Here is a 17,961-nt window from a genome sequence, read left to right as displayed (position 1 = left end):
TCAATGCATACAATCAAGGTTACCTAACATGCCAGAGAAATTGTGTCACTGTTCATGCATTTCAAACAAACGTTGAATGTCAGTAGCATTGAGTCTTCTCAAGTATCGTGCCCTAAATACATCAATCACACATCGACAGAAGTTTAACAAGCATTCGATGACAGTTTTTTCAACAACTCGTAGGTATTCATTGTAATAGTCGGCAGGGGCTCCATACACCAATTGACGGATAGCAGTTGTACATTTTTGAAGTGGCAACAAACCTTTTTTGCCAGTTGCATCAACCCTCAACTGAAAATATTCGGAATGATTTTGCATGGCTTCAACTATGCGAATGAATAACTCTCTTCACTTGCGAAATCACCTCAGGAATACTTCACTATGAAATACCGGTGCATCAGTGAAGTAATCATCAACAAGACGAGCATATCTGGCTTTACGATCTCGATTCAAATACCTTCTTTTATGTCATCCACCGAAAGTACTTTGAGCTAACTCAAGTAGCATTTGTTGTTGTATAAGTATCAACAACATCATTTCCTTATTTGCATCATCCATCAACTCTTCTTTAAAGAGTTCATTGCTCCTATTGCTGCCCAAGTGATTTGGGTCTTCAGACCTATTGTAACAAAGAATGAAACAAAAAATGAAGTCAATAAAATTGTTAAAGAGAAATGAGTACAATTGATGATAAAAGTGAGAATGATAAAACGTGAGTAGTTGAAGCTTGTATTTAAAGGAAAAAATATAATGGCTATATACAACACTAATTATTTTTCTAGCTGTTGAAAATAACGGCTATATAATTTCATCGGCCCTGTGCCATAACAGATAATTAAAGTGAATTTAATGAAAATTAAATTACATAATTTGATAAAATACCATCATAAGATAATGCAATTAAAAAATAATATACAAAATAAAAATATAAATCTACTCCAGATTCATTTCTTTTTAATCATTTGACAAGCATGACTATGTATACTGATCCTGTCCGAATGCTGAATCAACGGACGCTGGGCACGTGGCGCTCCCGGCTGCTGACGTGGATCTTCGACTGGTTGCACGAACCTCCGGCGAACCTGCACAGAAGTCGGGCCGGGAAGGGGTTCCCGGCGGCGACCCTCCGACGCTCAAGTCAGGCAAGCAAACAGTGAAGAAAGTGGCTCCAGAGGTGTTGAACGGGTACCTCCGGCGAAGTATGGGGCTCTTTATATAGAGCGGTGAAAGAGCTCCTACACGTCCACCGAGGCGCGTACGTATCCGCAGCCCATACCTCGGTATGTGTCTGTCAGAAAGCTTACCTGACTCCATACTGCTACAGTCCAATCACGTCTTCGATGGGACAACAGAACACCTCGTTGTCAGACTTGGAGTATGACCTAGCCATAGGACTTGACAGTTGTCAGAAGATGTTCCTGTCCTTCTTTACCCACCACCGGCCGGGACGTCCGTCCGGCAGGCTGGACGAAGAGCGTCGTCCGGACGGCCCTCATCCCCTGCGCCGGCCAGGCGGCACGCCCATCACGTCCCGCCTGTCGTTTGCATTGATATGCTGGGGAGACTTCCGGGCGGGTGCTACGTAAGGACTGTTAGCACTATGCTACCTTATATCTTCGACCAAGCCTGACTTCCGCTCGGCCATTCTTTACTGTTCCATTGAGCGTCGGATCCCGACTCCTATCCGACCGGCCGGGAGGTCAGCCCCTCCTTCTCCGGTCAGCCGACCTGTCCACCTGGCCTTTTGACTTCCACATGACGTCGACCCCTCCAAACGAGGGCCACCTGTTCTATCCGCCGGATCATATACGAAACTGCTCCTCCATCATTCCTACAATATCTTTCATAAGAATTTCATACTCACGTTGGAAGGCTTCCAATTTCTTATTTTCATTAGCAGTATTCAAAGTCTCTAACTTTCGCTAATTGTAGTTTGTAAATTTTTCTAATGTTTTCTCCATCTTTTCTTTAAGATCTTTGAATATTGTAGATTTGGTTTTACCCTTCCTCTTAGACTCCTTTTGGCCATTTGGACTAGTGCGGACTTCGTAGTCGTCCACATCAACACTCGTATCCGGATTAGAAGATGATGTATATGCTCCTAATTCAGATGTCCTTGCCTTCTTTTCTAGAATGATTGCCACTTGATTATGGAGCGTACTTCTCGCATTCTTTGAGAATTCTTCACACATGTTCACACTTGAAAGACTTATTCTTTTTATTACTCGTCCACTCTTCGTGTGCCTTTGTTAGTATGTCATCATCACTCCAACCACTTGTACGGTTGATATGCCACTTATTATAGATTCCACTAAACTCACTCACTAAACTTTGGAAGTTAAAGAAATGTGATTTTACCTGCTTCAATTGTCTCTCCACAGTACTAGTAGGTCGATGTTCATTGTACTCCTCTATGATACGTTTCCAGAAAGTTTTCTCCTTTTGTGCATTTCCAATCATTGGATCAGTGCTTACAAAGATCCATGACCTTGCAAGCACCTTGTCTTCTTCTAGTGACCAAGCTATCTTCTTCTTCTTTTGAGCATCATCTTCATAGTTCATCTCTGTATCCTTATCGATGGTAATATTTTCTAGCCCTAAAGGCGATGAATGTGGCAGAAACAAAGACTTTGGTATAAAAGGCGTTGTAGGATCCTTGTTGCTGTTAGCCCTTCTTGATTCATCTAAAGGGAACGCGGTTGCATCTGGAGGATGAAATCCATAAGGAGGGGGCGGCGTGAAAAATTGATTGCCCGTCATTGAAATATATTTATGAGGATACATATAAAATTAAGCTCAAGGGGCATTGTGAGGAATCTAAAAATTATGAGAACGTTGTGGTATTTGAGAAATTTTGAGCTTATTGTAGGACAAAGAGTGGAATTTTGGGAAGACGGTTTTTCTTCGATATTTGAAGAATTCAAATAATTCATAAAAGAGTTATTGTAATTTTCATCCATAAAATTATAATGATAGGATCAAAATAAAGCAAAATGCAGAGATGGATTACTACCATTGATGGAAAAAATGGAACATTGTAAGTTATTTTATAGGTAAACAAATAGTCATTATTTCAAAAATAGTCGTTATAAAAAATGAATTACAAAAAAATTAAAGGCAAGAATGACATGTAGTTTTTTTTTGTTTTTTAATAAGGTATAAATCGGTCCCAAGAATTTGGGATCGTTTTATAAAAAAAATTATATAAACCCCACCCATATAGTGGGGGGTGGGGTTTATAATGAGGAGTTTACAACATAAACCCTATGCTATATACCCTCTATTACAGATATTATAAAAGGCATATGCAGTTGTAATCCTCTTAGGGCATTCACAATGGAGGTCTTTTACATCTCCTTCATGGTTCTCTTCCCTACATGTCATCAAAAAGTAAGAAGTTGTATTCAAAATATCAAACCCAGCTACTTAAGTTTCTTTCTTCATTTTTAGTGGCGGTCATACAAAAAATCTAAAAATCTATCCACCATTGAAGATACCCTTATAAAGGTTTATGTTTCGTCATATCACTTTAATATCAAAAATTAAAATCTCCTTCCTTTTAAAAAATCTCTCTCCACTATTATAATCTTTTCTAATAATTTTTTTAGCAACCGTTGTCAATTTACTTATTTTATTTATATATTTTACTTATTTTTATTTATTATTTCATTTACTATATATAATATTAATTAATATTTATAATTATATTAATATTTTAAATTTTATACATTTAATAAATGTAAAAATAATAATTCCATAAAAAACAAATGTTTAATAAAAATATAAATAAATAAAAAAATAAAAAATATATTAAATAGGAAAGCAGACCCGACAGCTGCACTCATGCGTGCGTCAAGCGGGAGAGAATAAATCTTCTTTACCAATTTTTTTTTTAAGTATAATCTCGGTCCCAAAATTTTGGGAATGATTTATAGAAGAAATTATAAATCTCATCCATATAAATCTCATACTTTAAATTCTCCTATTGCAGGTGCTCTAAAAGCTTCAACAACACCCTCGGGATTATGATATAATGGTAAAATATTCAGGTTGTTACCTAAGTACTTAGGCACCCGTGATTCGAGCCCCAACTATGATAAATTTATAGGAATTTTTTCTCTAAATGAAACACGCAACTAAAAGATATTAGGCTCCTGCGTTGTCCGCTACTACGAGCGCTTCCTGATTTATTCTTATGATCGATGGAAAATTTTTATGGAATCGAACCGATCACCTCAGACTCGACGTTACCTAACTCGATTAATTATTTTATTTTTTTCTAAAAGCTTGGACGACGATGGACACCCTTAGTACTAACTCGCCTTTGCTTAAACTCCTAACAATATGATTATTTCGAAATCAAACTCAACTCGAACTTAACAATAAGATGGATCGAGTCCAAAGTTAAAACCCGGCCTTAAAATGTTAAGCTAAGTAAAGTTTAGAGAGTAAAAGGGAAAACTCTCCCTTAATTAATGGCGTTGCGTTTACCCTACTCCTTTTCCCTCTCCTCTCATTCTTATCAACAACCGAATGCCTCCCTTTAATTCCATTCCACCCACCCACCCCTCTCCCTCCCCTTTCCTTTCCTATAACCATAACATTCCTCTGCATATCAACGACTCATCATTCACCCATGTCATCCTTCACGTCGTAGCAAACAGCCGCTCTCAGCATCGCCATGGCCTCCTTCCTCTGTATCCTCCTCCCCCCTCCTCCTCCTCCTCCTCCTTTCAATTCATAAAAATGATCTCTTTCCATTTATTTTGGATTTAATTCTTCTCCCTTGACATGTCCGCAGAAAGAAACAGAGCCGGAAACAGAGCAGGGGAAAATTAGTCATGGGGGCGCACCTCCACCTACTGCACCTGCGCAGGGGAGAAGGGGAAGGAGGAGAGGGAGTGGGAGGGATACGAAAAGGGTGGATCGGGATACGGGTGGGGGCGGAGGGGGAGGAGCGAAGGCGGTTCGAGGTGCCGGTGGAGCACCTGAGCCACCCGCTGTTCGCGGAGCTGCTGAAGGCGGCGGAGGAGGAGTATGGCTTCCGCCACCAGGGCGCCATCACCATTCCCTGCGCCGTCGACCACTTCCGCAGCGTTCAGACCATCATCCACCGCGATTGTAACTTCCACCACCACCACAACTTCCACCTCTGTTTCCGGCCATCGCCGTAGTATCTTCCTTTTAAAAGTCTAAAGTGTTTTCTTTAGTTTCTAATCCCATATTTTCCCCTTTTATTTAAAAAAAAAAAGAAAAGAAAATCCCTTTTACGCAATACTTTACTTCTTGCTATCTACTGAGAAATTGCTAATTTTTTTTCTTAATTTTCACAATTTTTTTCTTTTTTTTATCTACAAAGTAATTGATTAATCCCTTCCAACAAAAAACACATAGATAAATAAATCAACAAATGGATTTATTCATTATTTTTATATTTCGTATTTCATTCAAAGAATTGATAGATATCTCCAATTTATGAATATATGAAAAATATCATTATAAAGAATAAAAAAAAGGCCATTAAAAATATAGTTTGGCTTCTATCTAATTTGTGTGGCATAGCGTTGCACTATTTTTACAATCACAAAAATATAAAAAGATCGAGAAATATGTATTTATATTTAATATGTGTGTATAATATAAGGCCAAAAACTGTGGCTTGTGAATTTTAATTACTTATTTAATAAAAAAAACTTACTTTTTTATTTCAAAAAGAATAGGAAAAAATAATAAAATAAAAAACAAAAACTAATTTCCTTTTCTTATTGTTTTTGTTTTAGTCATTTGCTCTTGCTATCGAAAAGTCCACACATCATATTCCCTGTCTATTTTTCTTTAAAATATTTATTGTTTCCTACAGTCCTCTAAATTAGACAAAAAATAAATAAATAAAAAAGATTTCCACGTGAAGGAATAAGAACAATCGAATATACAAAACTCCCATCAATACGAAACGAAATCGTGAAAAAAAAATATATATTGTACGTAATCTTACCCTACATTATCAAAAGCTATTTCCGTGTGCCAAGTTATATAAGTGTAATGAAGTCCCATAAACAAACTAAATTGGGAATCCACAACGACTTAAGAGTGACTTTGAATTTGACTCACCTGAATCGACTGGCCAGGTGCGACATATGTCCTCAAGGATGTAGACCAAAATTGCAAGAACCAAACAATTGGATGGTTCAAGTGATTGCCGGTCCAAAACCGGGTTGCTTGTGTCCACTGCTTCTTGTGTTTGTTGTCGAGTCCCTCCATGGAAGAAAACAACAGCTCGAACACACATTGATGGATGCTTTGTCCTTGAGTGAGCAAGATATTGAATTGGGGAGACCACAAAGAGGTCTTGCTAGGTGAATCCAACATTGGAAAAACCAGATAATTTAAGTAAATTGATCGGTTAGATATACGACAATAGAGTTGCGACAAATGGCATTCGCGTGTTGGTCAGAGTAAAATATCGCGAGGCGAACCTACCTGCAAGAATAGTTTGTTCATGATAATGATTAACAAAAGTTTCTACACTGGGCAACATCAACTTGTACAAGCAATCAGTTAGTCTGATTAGTTTAAGACTTCCACCAAGTTGCAGATCTAAAAAACAATATTTAATAGCAAGAACATATAAGTGAGAGAATTCAGTATAGATTGAATTGAATCTGATTCAAAGAAATGTGTAAGAAATAAAAACTTACTGATGAAAATTTCTCAGTAGAAGCCTTCAAATGAGTCCATTTTTAGTCTTTCTTTCATTGAAAATTTTATCTTATGTAAATTCTATACAACAAGTTATTGTGTCGTATATTAACAAATCAACACGACGGAGGAAATAAAAAAAAGGGCACATTTCAAAGTAAATGGGAGGAATCAGTGACAGTAAAACATCATCAGAAGTTGCAAAATCTACCGATGGCGTGTGTTTGCACTGCGTATGGTGACACCGTGTAAATATCGGGTGTATCCGACGAAATTAAACTTGCTATCCTCAGGTCGAATCCAGCTTTTCAGAACTGAATAAGTTGTCAGCGGAAGGTTCAATTCCTAAACAGATAGTTGAGTTACACTCTGAATGGAAGATGCAATCAATCACCGGGATAGAGAGTATAGGTAGGAGAGGATTATTATTAGTACCTGAGCTAGTTCCTTCACGGAGATAGCTCGGTTCCCCTCCTGCTCGAAGTGTTCAAAACCTGTACTAGCCATTTGTTCCCACCCATCCAGGGCCTCGAGGTGATGGGGGCTGATCGCAGCGGCACAGAATTCCGCAAAGTCCATCCTTCTATATGAGAGTGGCTCCAACTGGAGGTTAGATTGTAATCATTAATGTGTCAGTTACTGAAGAGGATGGCAATGTGGCAAGAAATGGCATTATTTATAAGCATATAAATGGGTTGAGACAAGGTAAACAATATCGAATGAAAAATATAATCCATGCTATAGAGTAAATGATGTTTTGGACATGCCACTGGTCTACACTGATTTTTATCAATGAAAACTAGCTTTAAGATTATTGCGACCCAACAGTTCACAATTGCAGCAGTACCTTATGATTTAAGTAACCATGGTAATGGTGATGCATGAAAGAAACTTAGCAACCGCAAAAACAAAATGGCAGAATGAATTCCTCACCGCGTTCAAGATATCAGTAACCTTACTCTCCTTCATCGCCTCTGTCTCGTTCTGTAATAGTGCCTGCACTAGGATGCGCATAAAGAGACAGGAGCAACTGAGCAATTATATTCAAGTTGCTTGGCAAATAAATTCAACTAGACTGACCATTTGAAAGTTGTCAAATGATACATAACCGTCTTTGTTTGGTACCAATAACTTAAACTGCAATCTTAGATAAAACAGCTGATTCTCAGTCAGGGCTTTGGCTAGTGCCTGAAAGTAGTAAAGTAACCAAAACTCATTAAACACGTTGGAGAGAGTATAGGATAATCATTTAAATTCTGTAAGATGATATAAGACAGCCGTTGAGGTTTCAGAAAAGGATTGATGAACTGACAAACACAAAAAAGAAGTATGGCAAGGAAAATTGAACCTTGGTTCTCAGAGTTGCTTCTAATGCAACATAAGTACACTACCTTAAGAACTACTTCCCTACCTGCAATCTTAACGCATTGTAAATTTGATTAGAACAGTACACCATTTGCCATAGGATGTATGCCCAAATTGAATAAGATGGGCACTTTGTAGACCCAAGTACCACTTTTGTGTTTGTGGTACTATTGCCTTGAGATATGGTAGAAAAAAAGAAACATTTTCATTTTTTTAACAATCAAGTTTTAAATTATATTCCTAATTGGGAGAGACTTATAAAAAATGAAAGTCAAATTGAATCATTACCGACATGTAATAGACTAAAATGTGTTATTTGCTAACATGACTTTGTTCTGTGTTCATTCATTTCTACCACATTACTCGCGAAAGCATAGTAGCTATTGAAAATAGAGAAAGATGATAGCATAAATTCTATATAGTTACTTCCTTCACTCTATATAAAGCAAATGAACAAGCAAAGGAGAACCTTATTGAGTCATTTAGTTCTTATCAAAACATACCTTCAATGCAGCACGTCTTAAAGGTGTGGCACGGAGATATGACTTCACTAGCTTGAATATTAGTATATCCAAAGGAATTTGACAGTGCTCATCTCGCAACCAAGTGTGTGCTATCACCAGAAAAGAAGAATCAAGTTTTCAGATAGCAACTGTAGTCATATAGCCCAATCATCATGATAAGCATAAATAAGTAAATAAAAAACAGTTTAAAAGCTATAAATATAAGTTAAATAAACGATTAATTTAATATCTAAGAAAATGATAGGTGTTAAATATGGGAAGTATAAAATAGTTATTCTAGAGCTCCATATCCGAAAAGGATAAGGATACCTAGTGGTGGAAACTTACTCAAAGATTGAGCAGCTGTCATTCTTTTTCTATAATCCTTGTTCAGAAGTCTTTTAACAAAATCCTTGGCTTCTGGAGATACATCAGGCCAAGGTAAATCCGTAAAGTTTGGATCAGCTTTCAACACAGCACGGAAAATTCCTGACTCCGTCCGTGCCCAAAAAGGTCTACTGCCACATAACAAGATATATGTTATAATACCAATACTCCAAATATCTGCCTCTGTGCTATATGATCTATGTAGAACTTCAGGGGCAACATAGTATGCACTTCCCACAATATCATTTAGTCTTTCATCTGCACATTATAAAGAACTTGTACATGAGCATCAAGAGTCACGTGATGAAAAAGAATAGGGTATGGCGAAACAAGAATGTCTACTAGAGGTACAAGATTGGCTGAGGGCAAACATACTAACTACTAAGAGAAAACAAGTAGGCCAATGGATTTATTCATCATCTGGCCTGAAGAATCTTGTTGAAGATAAACTTCATAACATGTGAACATATTTATTCTACAAGATATGTGAGAAGTTTATTTATATAAAACTGATGACTGAGTTAATATCATGGGTGAACTAGTAATTGAAACATCTGACAGCATAGCATAAAAACAACTAATCAAACAACCACTGAAAAACATTTGAGTGCCAAACAAAACCACCCTGCAAGAGTGGTTAAGTGCAATACACCTAAAAAGAGTGAGTTTTTTTTAAAAGCAGGCCTGCTTTACTTGAAGGCTGATAAAACTGCAATAACGAGAAGTTTTAGACATCGCCATTCTGGCTAAAGATTGACCTTTAGATTGCATGATGTAAATATCATATGGTGGTGAATGTGGATTATTGGGAAACCTGTCTCTGTATCCTTGGTTTCAATCATAAGCACCCATTCAAATGTAGGACAACTGGAGGGATGAAATGCAAAAGAGAGAGCTGACGCGCTCAGTCACTAAACCCATTCCTAAGGTCAGTAATCTCAGATCAAACACAAACCACTCTTGAAAATGAAATCACAATGAATATGACCAAATGACTGGATGTAGCCTCCAACCACTAACATTGTGTGGAGAAAACTGAACAACCTATTACATAATCGTGAGACTACAAAGTATGCAACCACAAAGTGTGTTTGTAATAAATAAAATAGCAGTCCTAATAAAGGATAGTATGTAAAATTTGACATGACAGTTTGAAGATGCTGAGTATTTTGTAGTCAAAGTCATAACTGCAATCTGAAATGTAAGAACACAATTATCAAGTTGGAAAAAGTCTCCAAATAGTTGGGAAAAATATGGCTTGATGATGGTAATGATTTATCAGGTTGATAGAGTACCAAGTCAATACAAAACAACAACAACCAAGCTTATCCCAATAGATGAGGTAGGTTATATGGATCCTCCTACGTCATTAGGCTCTATCCCCTACTATATCATCATTTATATTTAAATAAATTTTACAAGGTCAATGAGATTCAAAATTTAAGCATGCATTTACCGGGTCGACAAGGTACTAACTGTATGTGATCCATATCGAGTTCTCTGACTGAGTAATCTATTAAAAATTGATTTTTGAAAATTAAGTGTTGCTAGTAAGGAATCATGTGTTATAGATCTTAAATTTCATGATTCTTAGCTCTTACACTTAACTGCACTGTTCATTTAGTTGAAATTTTGCTTTCCTACTGCAGAATACTTCTTATCTTGGTGTTATGATTAAACTTGAGATTTTATACTTCCCCATTATGTATTAGTGTCTCTTGAATTAAGGTTATCAATGAATGTGTATTTCAAGAAATTATCTGATCCAATGAGTTTCTTAGAGCTGATGGGTACTAGAAATTGTTACAATACAATTTGAAGTATAATTGAAGAGTGATATGATCAAATAAAAAATGAATCTTGCGAAGTAGCAAAGTTAAAATAGTAGTGTCACACCTAGAAATATGATAAAACCACATTGGAAACTGTTTACTTGAATCCAAGTCCTCAAATCATTCGTTACTCTTGATCAATCAATTTTTGCCAAACTTTAATAGATTCTTGTTAATGCAACAATTCTTACATGATCTTTACATCACATAATAAAAGCGGAAAAGGGGAAATTCTATGCTCACCACAATAAAAAATTGTAAAATCCCTTAAATAATATTAAGAAAATAGTAGGTTGAAAGCTACTTTTAGAAATCTTCAGTGAAAAGGGTAAGAAAATCACCAGGAAAGCAACAACAAAATAGCAGAATATCTTCATGTTTAATGCCACTGAGTTAATAAGAAAGTATGCCGACTCGATGAGACATGTGAGTAGACAATGCTCACCTGGTTTAACAAAATCAGAAAGGCCAAAATCAATCAACTTCATCTGAGAATTTTCATCTTTGTTGGCGAAAAGAAAATTCTGTTATTAAATACAAAGAAGAAATATTAACAGGAGTTATGAATATGTTGGAAAAGAAATAAGTAACAGTGATCTCTACAATGCTCCTGTAAAATCAGAGATGTATAATATCAAGCAGAGACGTATAATAATATCAAGTCTATATATTCAATCTAAGGTCTCTATGATACAAACCTCTGGCTTTAAATCACGATGCACAACACCTTGAAGATGGCAAAAGGCAACTACTCTCAGTATCTGAATAACTATAGCTTTTGCATCCTCCTCTGTATACCTTCCACCTCTTGAGAGCAAAAGGAAAAAGAATAAATAAGTGATACTTTCCAAATTCAAAGAATCAAATATGACCAAACATTTTTACCTCGATAAAATTCTTTCTAATAATTCGCCACCCTCACATAATCTGCAAAAAGGAGAAACCTACTGTTGAGTTCCTAAATTACAAAAATTATTTTAAAAAAATGCACTGCCCCATAACCTACATATAGTGTTCTTTTCTATTGTATGGGGAATGTTTTATTATATTTTTTAATCAGGATACAAAGTGATATATAAAGAGGCATACAAGTAGGATAACTACAGGCAAAAAGATTTGAATAAAGTGATTCCATCTAGCAACATGAAACAAATATCAAAATGTAGAAGCACTTTTATTCATTGTTCAACTAACAAAAGTTAATTGAGACATACTCCATGACTACGTAGACGTTAAGTGCATCCTCACATGCATCATGAAACTTGACAAGATTTTTATGGCTGGACAAAGCTTTTAGAATTGTGACCTCCCTACGAACATCTTCGATTGATATTGGAGTTGTCATCTGTAATAATAAAAAAAAAGTTGTTGAAGTTTTCAAAACATCCATTCCAATGTTAAAATTCAGTGCCTATAATATTGTACTGATCTGAAAATTGTAATTCAATCACCCTAATTTCAAATGCACCTAAACCTTAGTTCATAGCCAACCCATCAAATATAGAAAGTCAATATAAGGTTTGAATGCCTATAGTTATTAATCAATGTGTGAGGAACTAATGTTCCAGAATTGAAGTTTCACTGAATGAAGTAGAAACCAAAAATAAGAAGCCCCTCAAAAGAAGTATACTAGTCAACATGACAAGAATAACACTTAAATGCAAGTTAAAATCTCAAGTCATGAGTCTTTAAATGGAACAATACTATTTCAGTATTGTACCAACATTCTGATATACAACGCCAGTAGTAAATTGAAGGCGGAAGGAGGAAAGAGATGAAATTATACAGTTAAACTTTAATATTTGCTTTCCATCTGAAATGCTATGTCTTTGACATTATCTTGTATGGAGATAAATTTTAAATAAAAAAATATCATTTTCTTAATTTTGCATGTCAAGGGGTGTAGAATGTTGGGATGAAATGAAACTCATTGATATGATTAATACAACAACATAGGAGGCATTGTCTTGGCACTGAATCAAGTTTCAGTAATTTATTGGAATTATACGTTTCATCATTTTGACTAGCACAGGAAGAGATTTCAAACCATGTTAAATGTGCTCAATTCAACAAACATGAAGTGTAGGCTCTCTTGTGTTAGTTTGGTTCTAAGAGACATGTAAAATCTGATAAAAATTTGGAAACATTGCTCATAGATTCCATTTTGAGCAACCAGATTTTCGGGTGCATGTGCCTGGCAAATTAATATGTTGGCTTATCTTAGCATTCATATCGGTGGGGAAAACACAGGAATACCAGATGAAGCAGTGGTGGAGTAAAATGCACACCATGACAAGACATTAACTTCTCTGTGTTTTGTCAAGGCACAGTGCTTTACAAGTCTCATACGGTATAAGAATCTTCAGTTAAGTAATTTACAAAGAAGTGAAAATTGCAGCCAAATCCAAACCATCAGTTTCTTAAATTAGAGATTGGAACTACAACTTGAAGAGCAAGAGGCAAAGATGTCAACTGTTCCTATGTGAAAGCTAGTAATTGAGACTCAGTTCATGTAAATGTGGGTAAAAAGGCATACAATACCTTTCTATTCTTACTTGGTAACACCCTGTTTGGAAACAACTTGAGTGAAGGAATTGAATTGAATTCCATTAGGAATTGAATTCGGGCAGGAATTGAATTCAATTCCTATGTTTGGAATGGATTAGTGAATAATAGAATTGAATTGAATTCCTTAATTTGAAATCTATTTAAATTGAATTCCATTCTTATACATTTACCATTTTATCCTCATAACTAATCATTTAATAATCAAGTTAAGTATTAAAGAATAGGAAGAAGGAATTGCACAATTAAGACAGCAGTATGAAGAAGGTGGCGCACGGGAGAAACGGTGCAAGGAAAAGTTTTCGACGAGAAACGGCGCACGGGAGAAAGGCAGGAGAAAACAAGAGAGTCGACAGATGGAAAAAAATTTTAAGTTAAAAGGACAATTAAGTAATTTTAGTTGTTCATGATAAATCCTATCCAAATCTGACCATTTGAGGTCTGATTTACTATTCACGTTTTGGATGGAATTGGAATTGAATTCCATATCAAATCCATCTCAAAAATTCATTCCAAACTATGAAATTGAATTCCAATTACCATAGGAATTCAATTCCATAAGGATTCCAAACAGGGTGTAAAGGAACCCAAATGAAAGATTTATTGATAAAAATAAGAGCTTCTATGTGCCCCAAGAGCAAGCTCCTCATTCACTCTTGTCATGGAGTGCATAGTTTTAATGTCACGCAGTAAAGAAAATTTATTTACACCTTGTGTTCCACAACACATCGCCGAAGAAATTGATGTTAAAAATTAAGGTAAAACCATACCAAAAAAAAAAAAAATCAAAATGTTGAAATTTACTATTCGTGAAACGATCAACTCGTCAAAAACACCTTTTACATACAAACGCACCTTAGCTTTGGATATAATCTTGACGGCGACAATCTGACCCTTGATCTCCCCTCTCTTGGCCGTAGCCGAGCACGTGTGCCCAAAGTGTCCCCTTCCGACCTCCTTCCCAAGCTCATACTTCGCCCCGAAGTTCTTCCCATACCCGAAATTCTTATCCAGAGGCGCTTCCTCTTGTCCCGTCTCATCCTCTGGGATCGGCCCCTCCTTCGGCCTCCGCGGGCCCAGCCGCTTCACGAGGGCGGCCCTTATGTGCTTCGCTGGCGACGGCGGCGGGAAAGGCCGCAGGAACCTCCGCGGGGTGGACCTAGTGGGGGAAGGCGAAACACCTGCGGGAAGCGGACTGGCGGGGCCGTGCGGGTAAGGGCTGGGCCAGGCGGAAGGCGCAGTACTGGTCAAGGAGTGAGAAGGGGTGGTGGCGCCCGTCCGACTCTTTCGAGCCGGGGTCGAGTGCGCAGGACTACCAGCTACTTGTCCGCCCTTTCCATGGCTCCGGTTGCCGGCGTCGCCATCTTCGAGGACAGAGACGTTCTTGCCGTAGCATACCCCCATAGAGCTCCTCCCTCCTTGCTTCCTCTTCTTCCAACCTCCTCTTCTCGCTCGATTAAGCCTTCGACCGATCGAGGATGAAGGAGAAGAGAAAGAGAGTCAGGTCAAAGCGGCGGCACCGCGGCAGCTGAACAAGAAGAGAAAGGTCGTGGCATTAATTAAATGACCTCGCGGCGGGGACCCAAACGGTAATAGTACATCTTAAAGGTACCCAATGGTAAGAAAACGAAAAAGTTTGCGCCAAGGCGGCGAAGAAAAAGTTTCGCACCTTTTCCAAATTATTTTTACATCTGCTATCGACCGAGGATCAGGCAACAGCCTTTGAATAACACTCGAACGGTCAGAGTAACACGTGTTGAGCTACGAAGGCAACCAAATTGTCTTCGGTGAAACGAACGGAACACTGTCCACACGTGCCCGTGCCTTCGTAACGTGGGGAGAGTGAACCCCATAAAAATAATATAATTTATATTTAGGAATAGAAATGAAATTTAGAAAAAGTCAAACTAAATTTTATATTATTCAATTTATTAAAAACTAAACCAACTGGAAACTAAAATTAATTAAATTGCTAAAATAGTTATTTAAACTTACTTTTTTTTTTTTTTACTTGAGCTTATTAAAGCTTAACTTGAATTTAGTTGATTAGATATTAGTAAATAAATCGCATGTTTCAATATGGCTTCTATGACTCTGTAAACCCCCTCTACCATGAGCATGGAACATCAAGAAATGCCTTGAGCTCCAAGTGGCCATGGCCCTGATCAAACGACTCTCGGAGCAGAGGGGGTAGGAGAGGCGGAAGCAAAAGGTGGAAAGAGATAGAACAGTGGCGGTCGAGGTTGGAAAAGGTACGGAAGAGGGAGGCACAAGAGGAGGCGGCCCAACTGGGCAGCGCAGGAGAGCTTGAGAATGAGGGAATTGAGGGAGGAGGGTCGGAGGGGGGGTGTTGGTGCAGAACTTTAGAGCGCAGAACTTCTACGAATGAGACTCAAATCGATCTGAGTTAAATCGACAAGTTCATGTCTATATTATATCCACACGAGCACAGTCGTCATCATTAGCTACTGTTTAAGATGAGATTAAAAATTCTAACTTTTTGGGTTAACATGATTTTATAAGATAACATCATATTCATAATTTACTTAACCTCCCAGATTTATCTAAAATGATATGTTATCCTGTCGAGAATCTGAGTAGATAGAACTGTCTAGATGACGTGGTTGGAATGATGACCGCATCAACATGACCTAGAGTGAAGAGAAGTGATGAGCTATCTTCCATGTTGATCAAGTCATCAAAAGGTCTCTGGTCAACGCTACCTTAGCCAACGACCAGGTTGCCCAGTCCCCTGGTACCCCGATACTCGAGGCATATCCCAAGAATATATAAGCAACATGCTAAATAGCAGAATAATGGAATGGATGAAGAGGGAGTAGGTAACGTACCCTGACCCCCGGGGGGGGCATAAGTTCGACTGACTTGATAGTGTCACAAAGGATGAATCACACACGAAAACAGAGTCAAATCGTTGAACCCATCGAATAATGCCACGCGAGCGATCGCTATAATAGTGGTGTCGAGCGAGAAATGGTGGTGATACTGAGTGAAAGATGAAAAATAGTACTAAGTCAGTAACCGGGTGAATGTCGAGCGAGCTACTGCACGAATGTCAAATGAGCCACGAAAACAATGCCCAAGCAGCAAGTGGGATGCCGAGCTGATCGAGCAGGCGAGCGATGCTGGGCCCGTGATCGCGAAGATGTCGAGTCGATCGAAGAGACATAAGGCTGACTGACGAGACAATCTATTATGCGGTTGAATCACCCCAACTGGCTAGATGAAGTTTGGATGGAACCTAGCATAAAATTCAAGCTTTAGACTTATCTATGTGATAACATGGACGGATAATGTCAAGCTGCCAAGTAAGATGGATGAGATGCTTGAGATGAGTGATGAGTAGAATAGCGAGTGCCGAGCAGAGCGGCAAGTGCCTAGCAAAGCGGCGATGAGCGAGTAGTGCCAAGCAGAGAAACAAGCGAGACGAGTGTTGAGCAGAACAACAAGCAGAGCGATGAGCGATAAAAACGCCAAGTAGAGCGGTGAGTGAGACGAATGCCCAGGAGAGGATTGCAAGAGATCGAAAGCACGACGTCGGTGTCCCGAATGGGTGCGAGGCTCGTGTGATCGAAAGGCATGGTCCCCGCGGGATACCCTAGTTGGAAACTAGTGAAGATACTCTGGCCAAGACTGGTGGCGATACCCTGGTCCGAGACTAGTGGAGATACTGTGGTCTGAGACCATTGGAGATAGCTCGACCCCGAATGGGGGAGATGGATGCTCCAATATGTTGGTCCGAGACCAGTGAAAATCACTCAACCCCGAACGGAGGAGATAATGTTGGAGCAATCCCAATAGTTCGTGTAACCATGTGTTTTGGTGTTTGGGCAAAGGGTTTAAGTTAGATTTACCCTTGTTATTTGATATGTGTATGTGAGTGTGCAGGTTTGCAAGATACACATATGACTCAGCTTCATAGCTTCGGGTCCGGTGAAGGATGGAGCATCCAAGGGACGGTGGATTGTTGGTTAGTCCTAGGAAGATTGTATCGGTTCCACTGTACAAAAATTTTGTACAAGTGTCGAACCTTTCCTAAATAGCCTATTGTGTTCTTTAGAAGTTAAATTAGGAATCGCAAACGAAACTTAACATTATTGATTCCAAATTTAACTTATCTGTTCTTAATGGTTTAGACTAGGATCGCAAGCGAAACTTAACACTATTGATCTAAATCCACCTATGTTATAAATTCAATTAAATATTAATTTCCAAAATTGACTTCCAGGAATGCATGGCGAGGCACATGGCCTTCTTGGGTATGGGAGCATCCACCACCGCCTAGACAAAGCCTTTTAAGGAAAGCTAATATTTAATTTCCTTATATAACTCTAAGTTTAACAAAAGAACAATCGAATCACAAATTCAAAAAATAAAGAAAAACACAAACACGAATTACTAATTCGAAAAACTAGATCTAATGTCTCTTGTATTTAGAATTCATACAAAGAAAAATAACTAGCATGATGCGGAAGAAAATTACTAGTTGTACATTTTCTTTGCAAGCTAATGACCTCAAGATCTTCTGCCGTATTCCTCGCCTCGCCTTGGACGTCGTGTGGGCGACGATCCTCCAAGATGAACACCACCCA

At 38.1% G+C, this 17,961-nt stretch overlaps 2 protein-coding genes across 3 annotated transcripts; one reads left to right on the top strand and one right to left on the bottom strand.

The window, feature by feature from the left end:
• The first annotated feature begins 4,513 nt into the window (after positions 1–4,513).
• LOC121989926 lies at positions 4,514–5,277 on the top strand. Its single transcript, XM_042544226.1, has 2 exons — positions 4,514–4,697; positions 4,802–5,277. Exons 1-2 carry the CDS (start codon positions 4,534–4,536, stop codon positions 5,172–5,174), a joined length of 537 nt encoding a protein of 178 aa, XP_042400160.1. The 5' UTR covers positions 4,514–4,533; the 3' UTR covers positions 5,175–5,277.
• Positions 5,278–6,715: 1,438 nt separating this feature from the next.
• On the bottom strand, positions 6,716–14,907 carry LOC121991899 (CDPK-related kinase 3-like). Of its 2 annotated transcripts, XM_042545977.1 has the most exons (11): positions 14,207–14,906; positions 12,001–12,131; positions 11,672–11,713; positions 11,485–11,593; positions 11,232–11,310; positions 8,916–9,212; positions 8,568–8,677; positions 7,780–7,887; positions 7,633–7,695; positions 7,135–7,302; positions 6,716–7,044 (listed from the first exon to the last, which is right to left on the bottom strand). In XM_042545977.1, exons 1-11 carry the CDS (start codon positions 14,753–14,755, stop codon positions 6,907–6,909), a joined length of 1,794 nt encoding a protein of 597 aa, XP_042401911.1. In that variant the 5' UTR covers positions 14,756–14,906; the 3' UTR covers positions 6,716–6,906. The 2 variants fall into 2 exon arrangements, with proteins under 2 accessions (XP_042401911.1, XP_042401912.1); XM_042545978.1 differs by lacking the exon at positions 6,716–7,044 and having other exon boundaries at positions 7,160–7,302; positions 7,633–7,700; positions 14,207–14,907.
• Between the last annotated feature and the right edge of the window lie 3,054 nt (positions 14,908–17,961).

This window comes from Zingiber officinale, chromosome 6B (assembly GCF_018446385.1).
Source record: "Zingiber officinale cultivar Zhangliang chromosome 6B, Zo_v1.1, whole genome shotgun sequence".
NCBI classification, from domain to species: domain Eukaryota; kingdom Viridiplantae; phylum Streptophyta; class Magnoliopsida; order Zingiberales; family Zingiberaceae; genus Zingiber; species Zingiber officinale.
The sequence above is the reverse complement of the archived record's forward strand: the minus strand, read 5'-3'. Positions and strand labels throughout refer to the sequence as shown.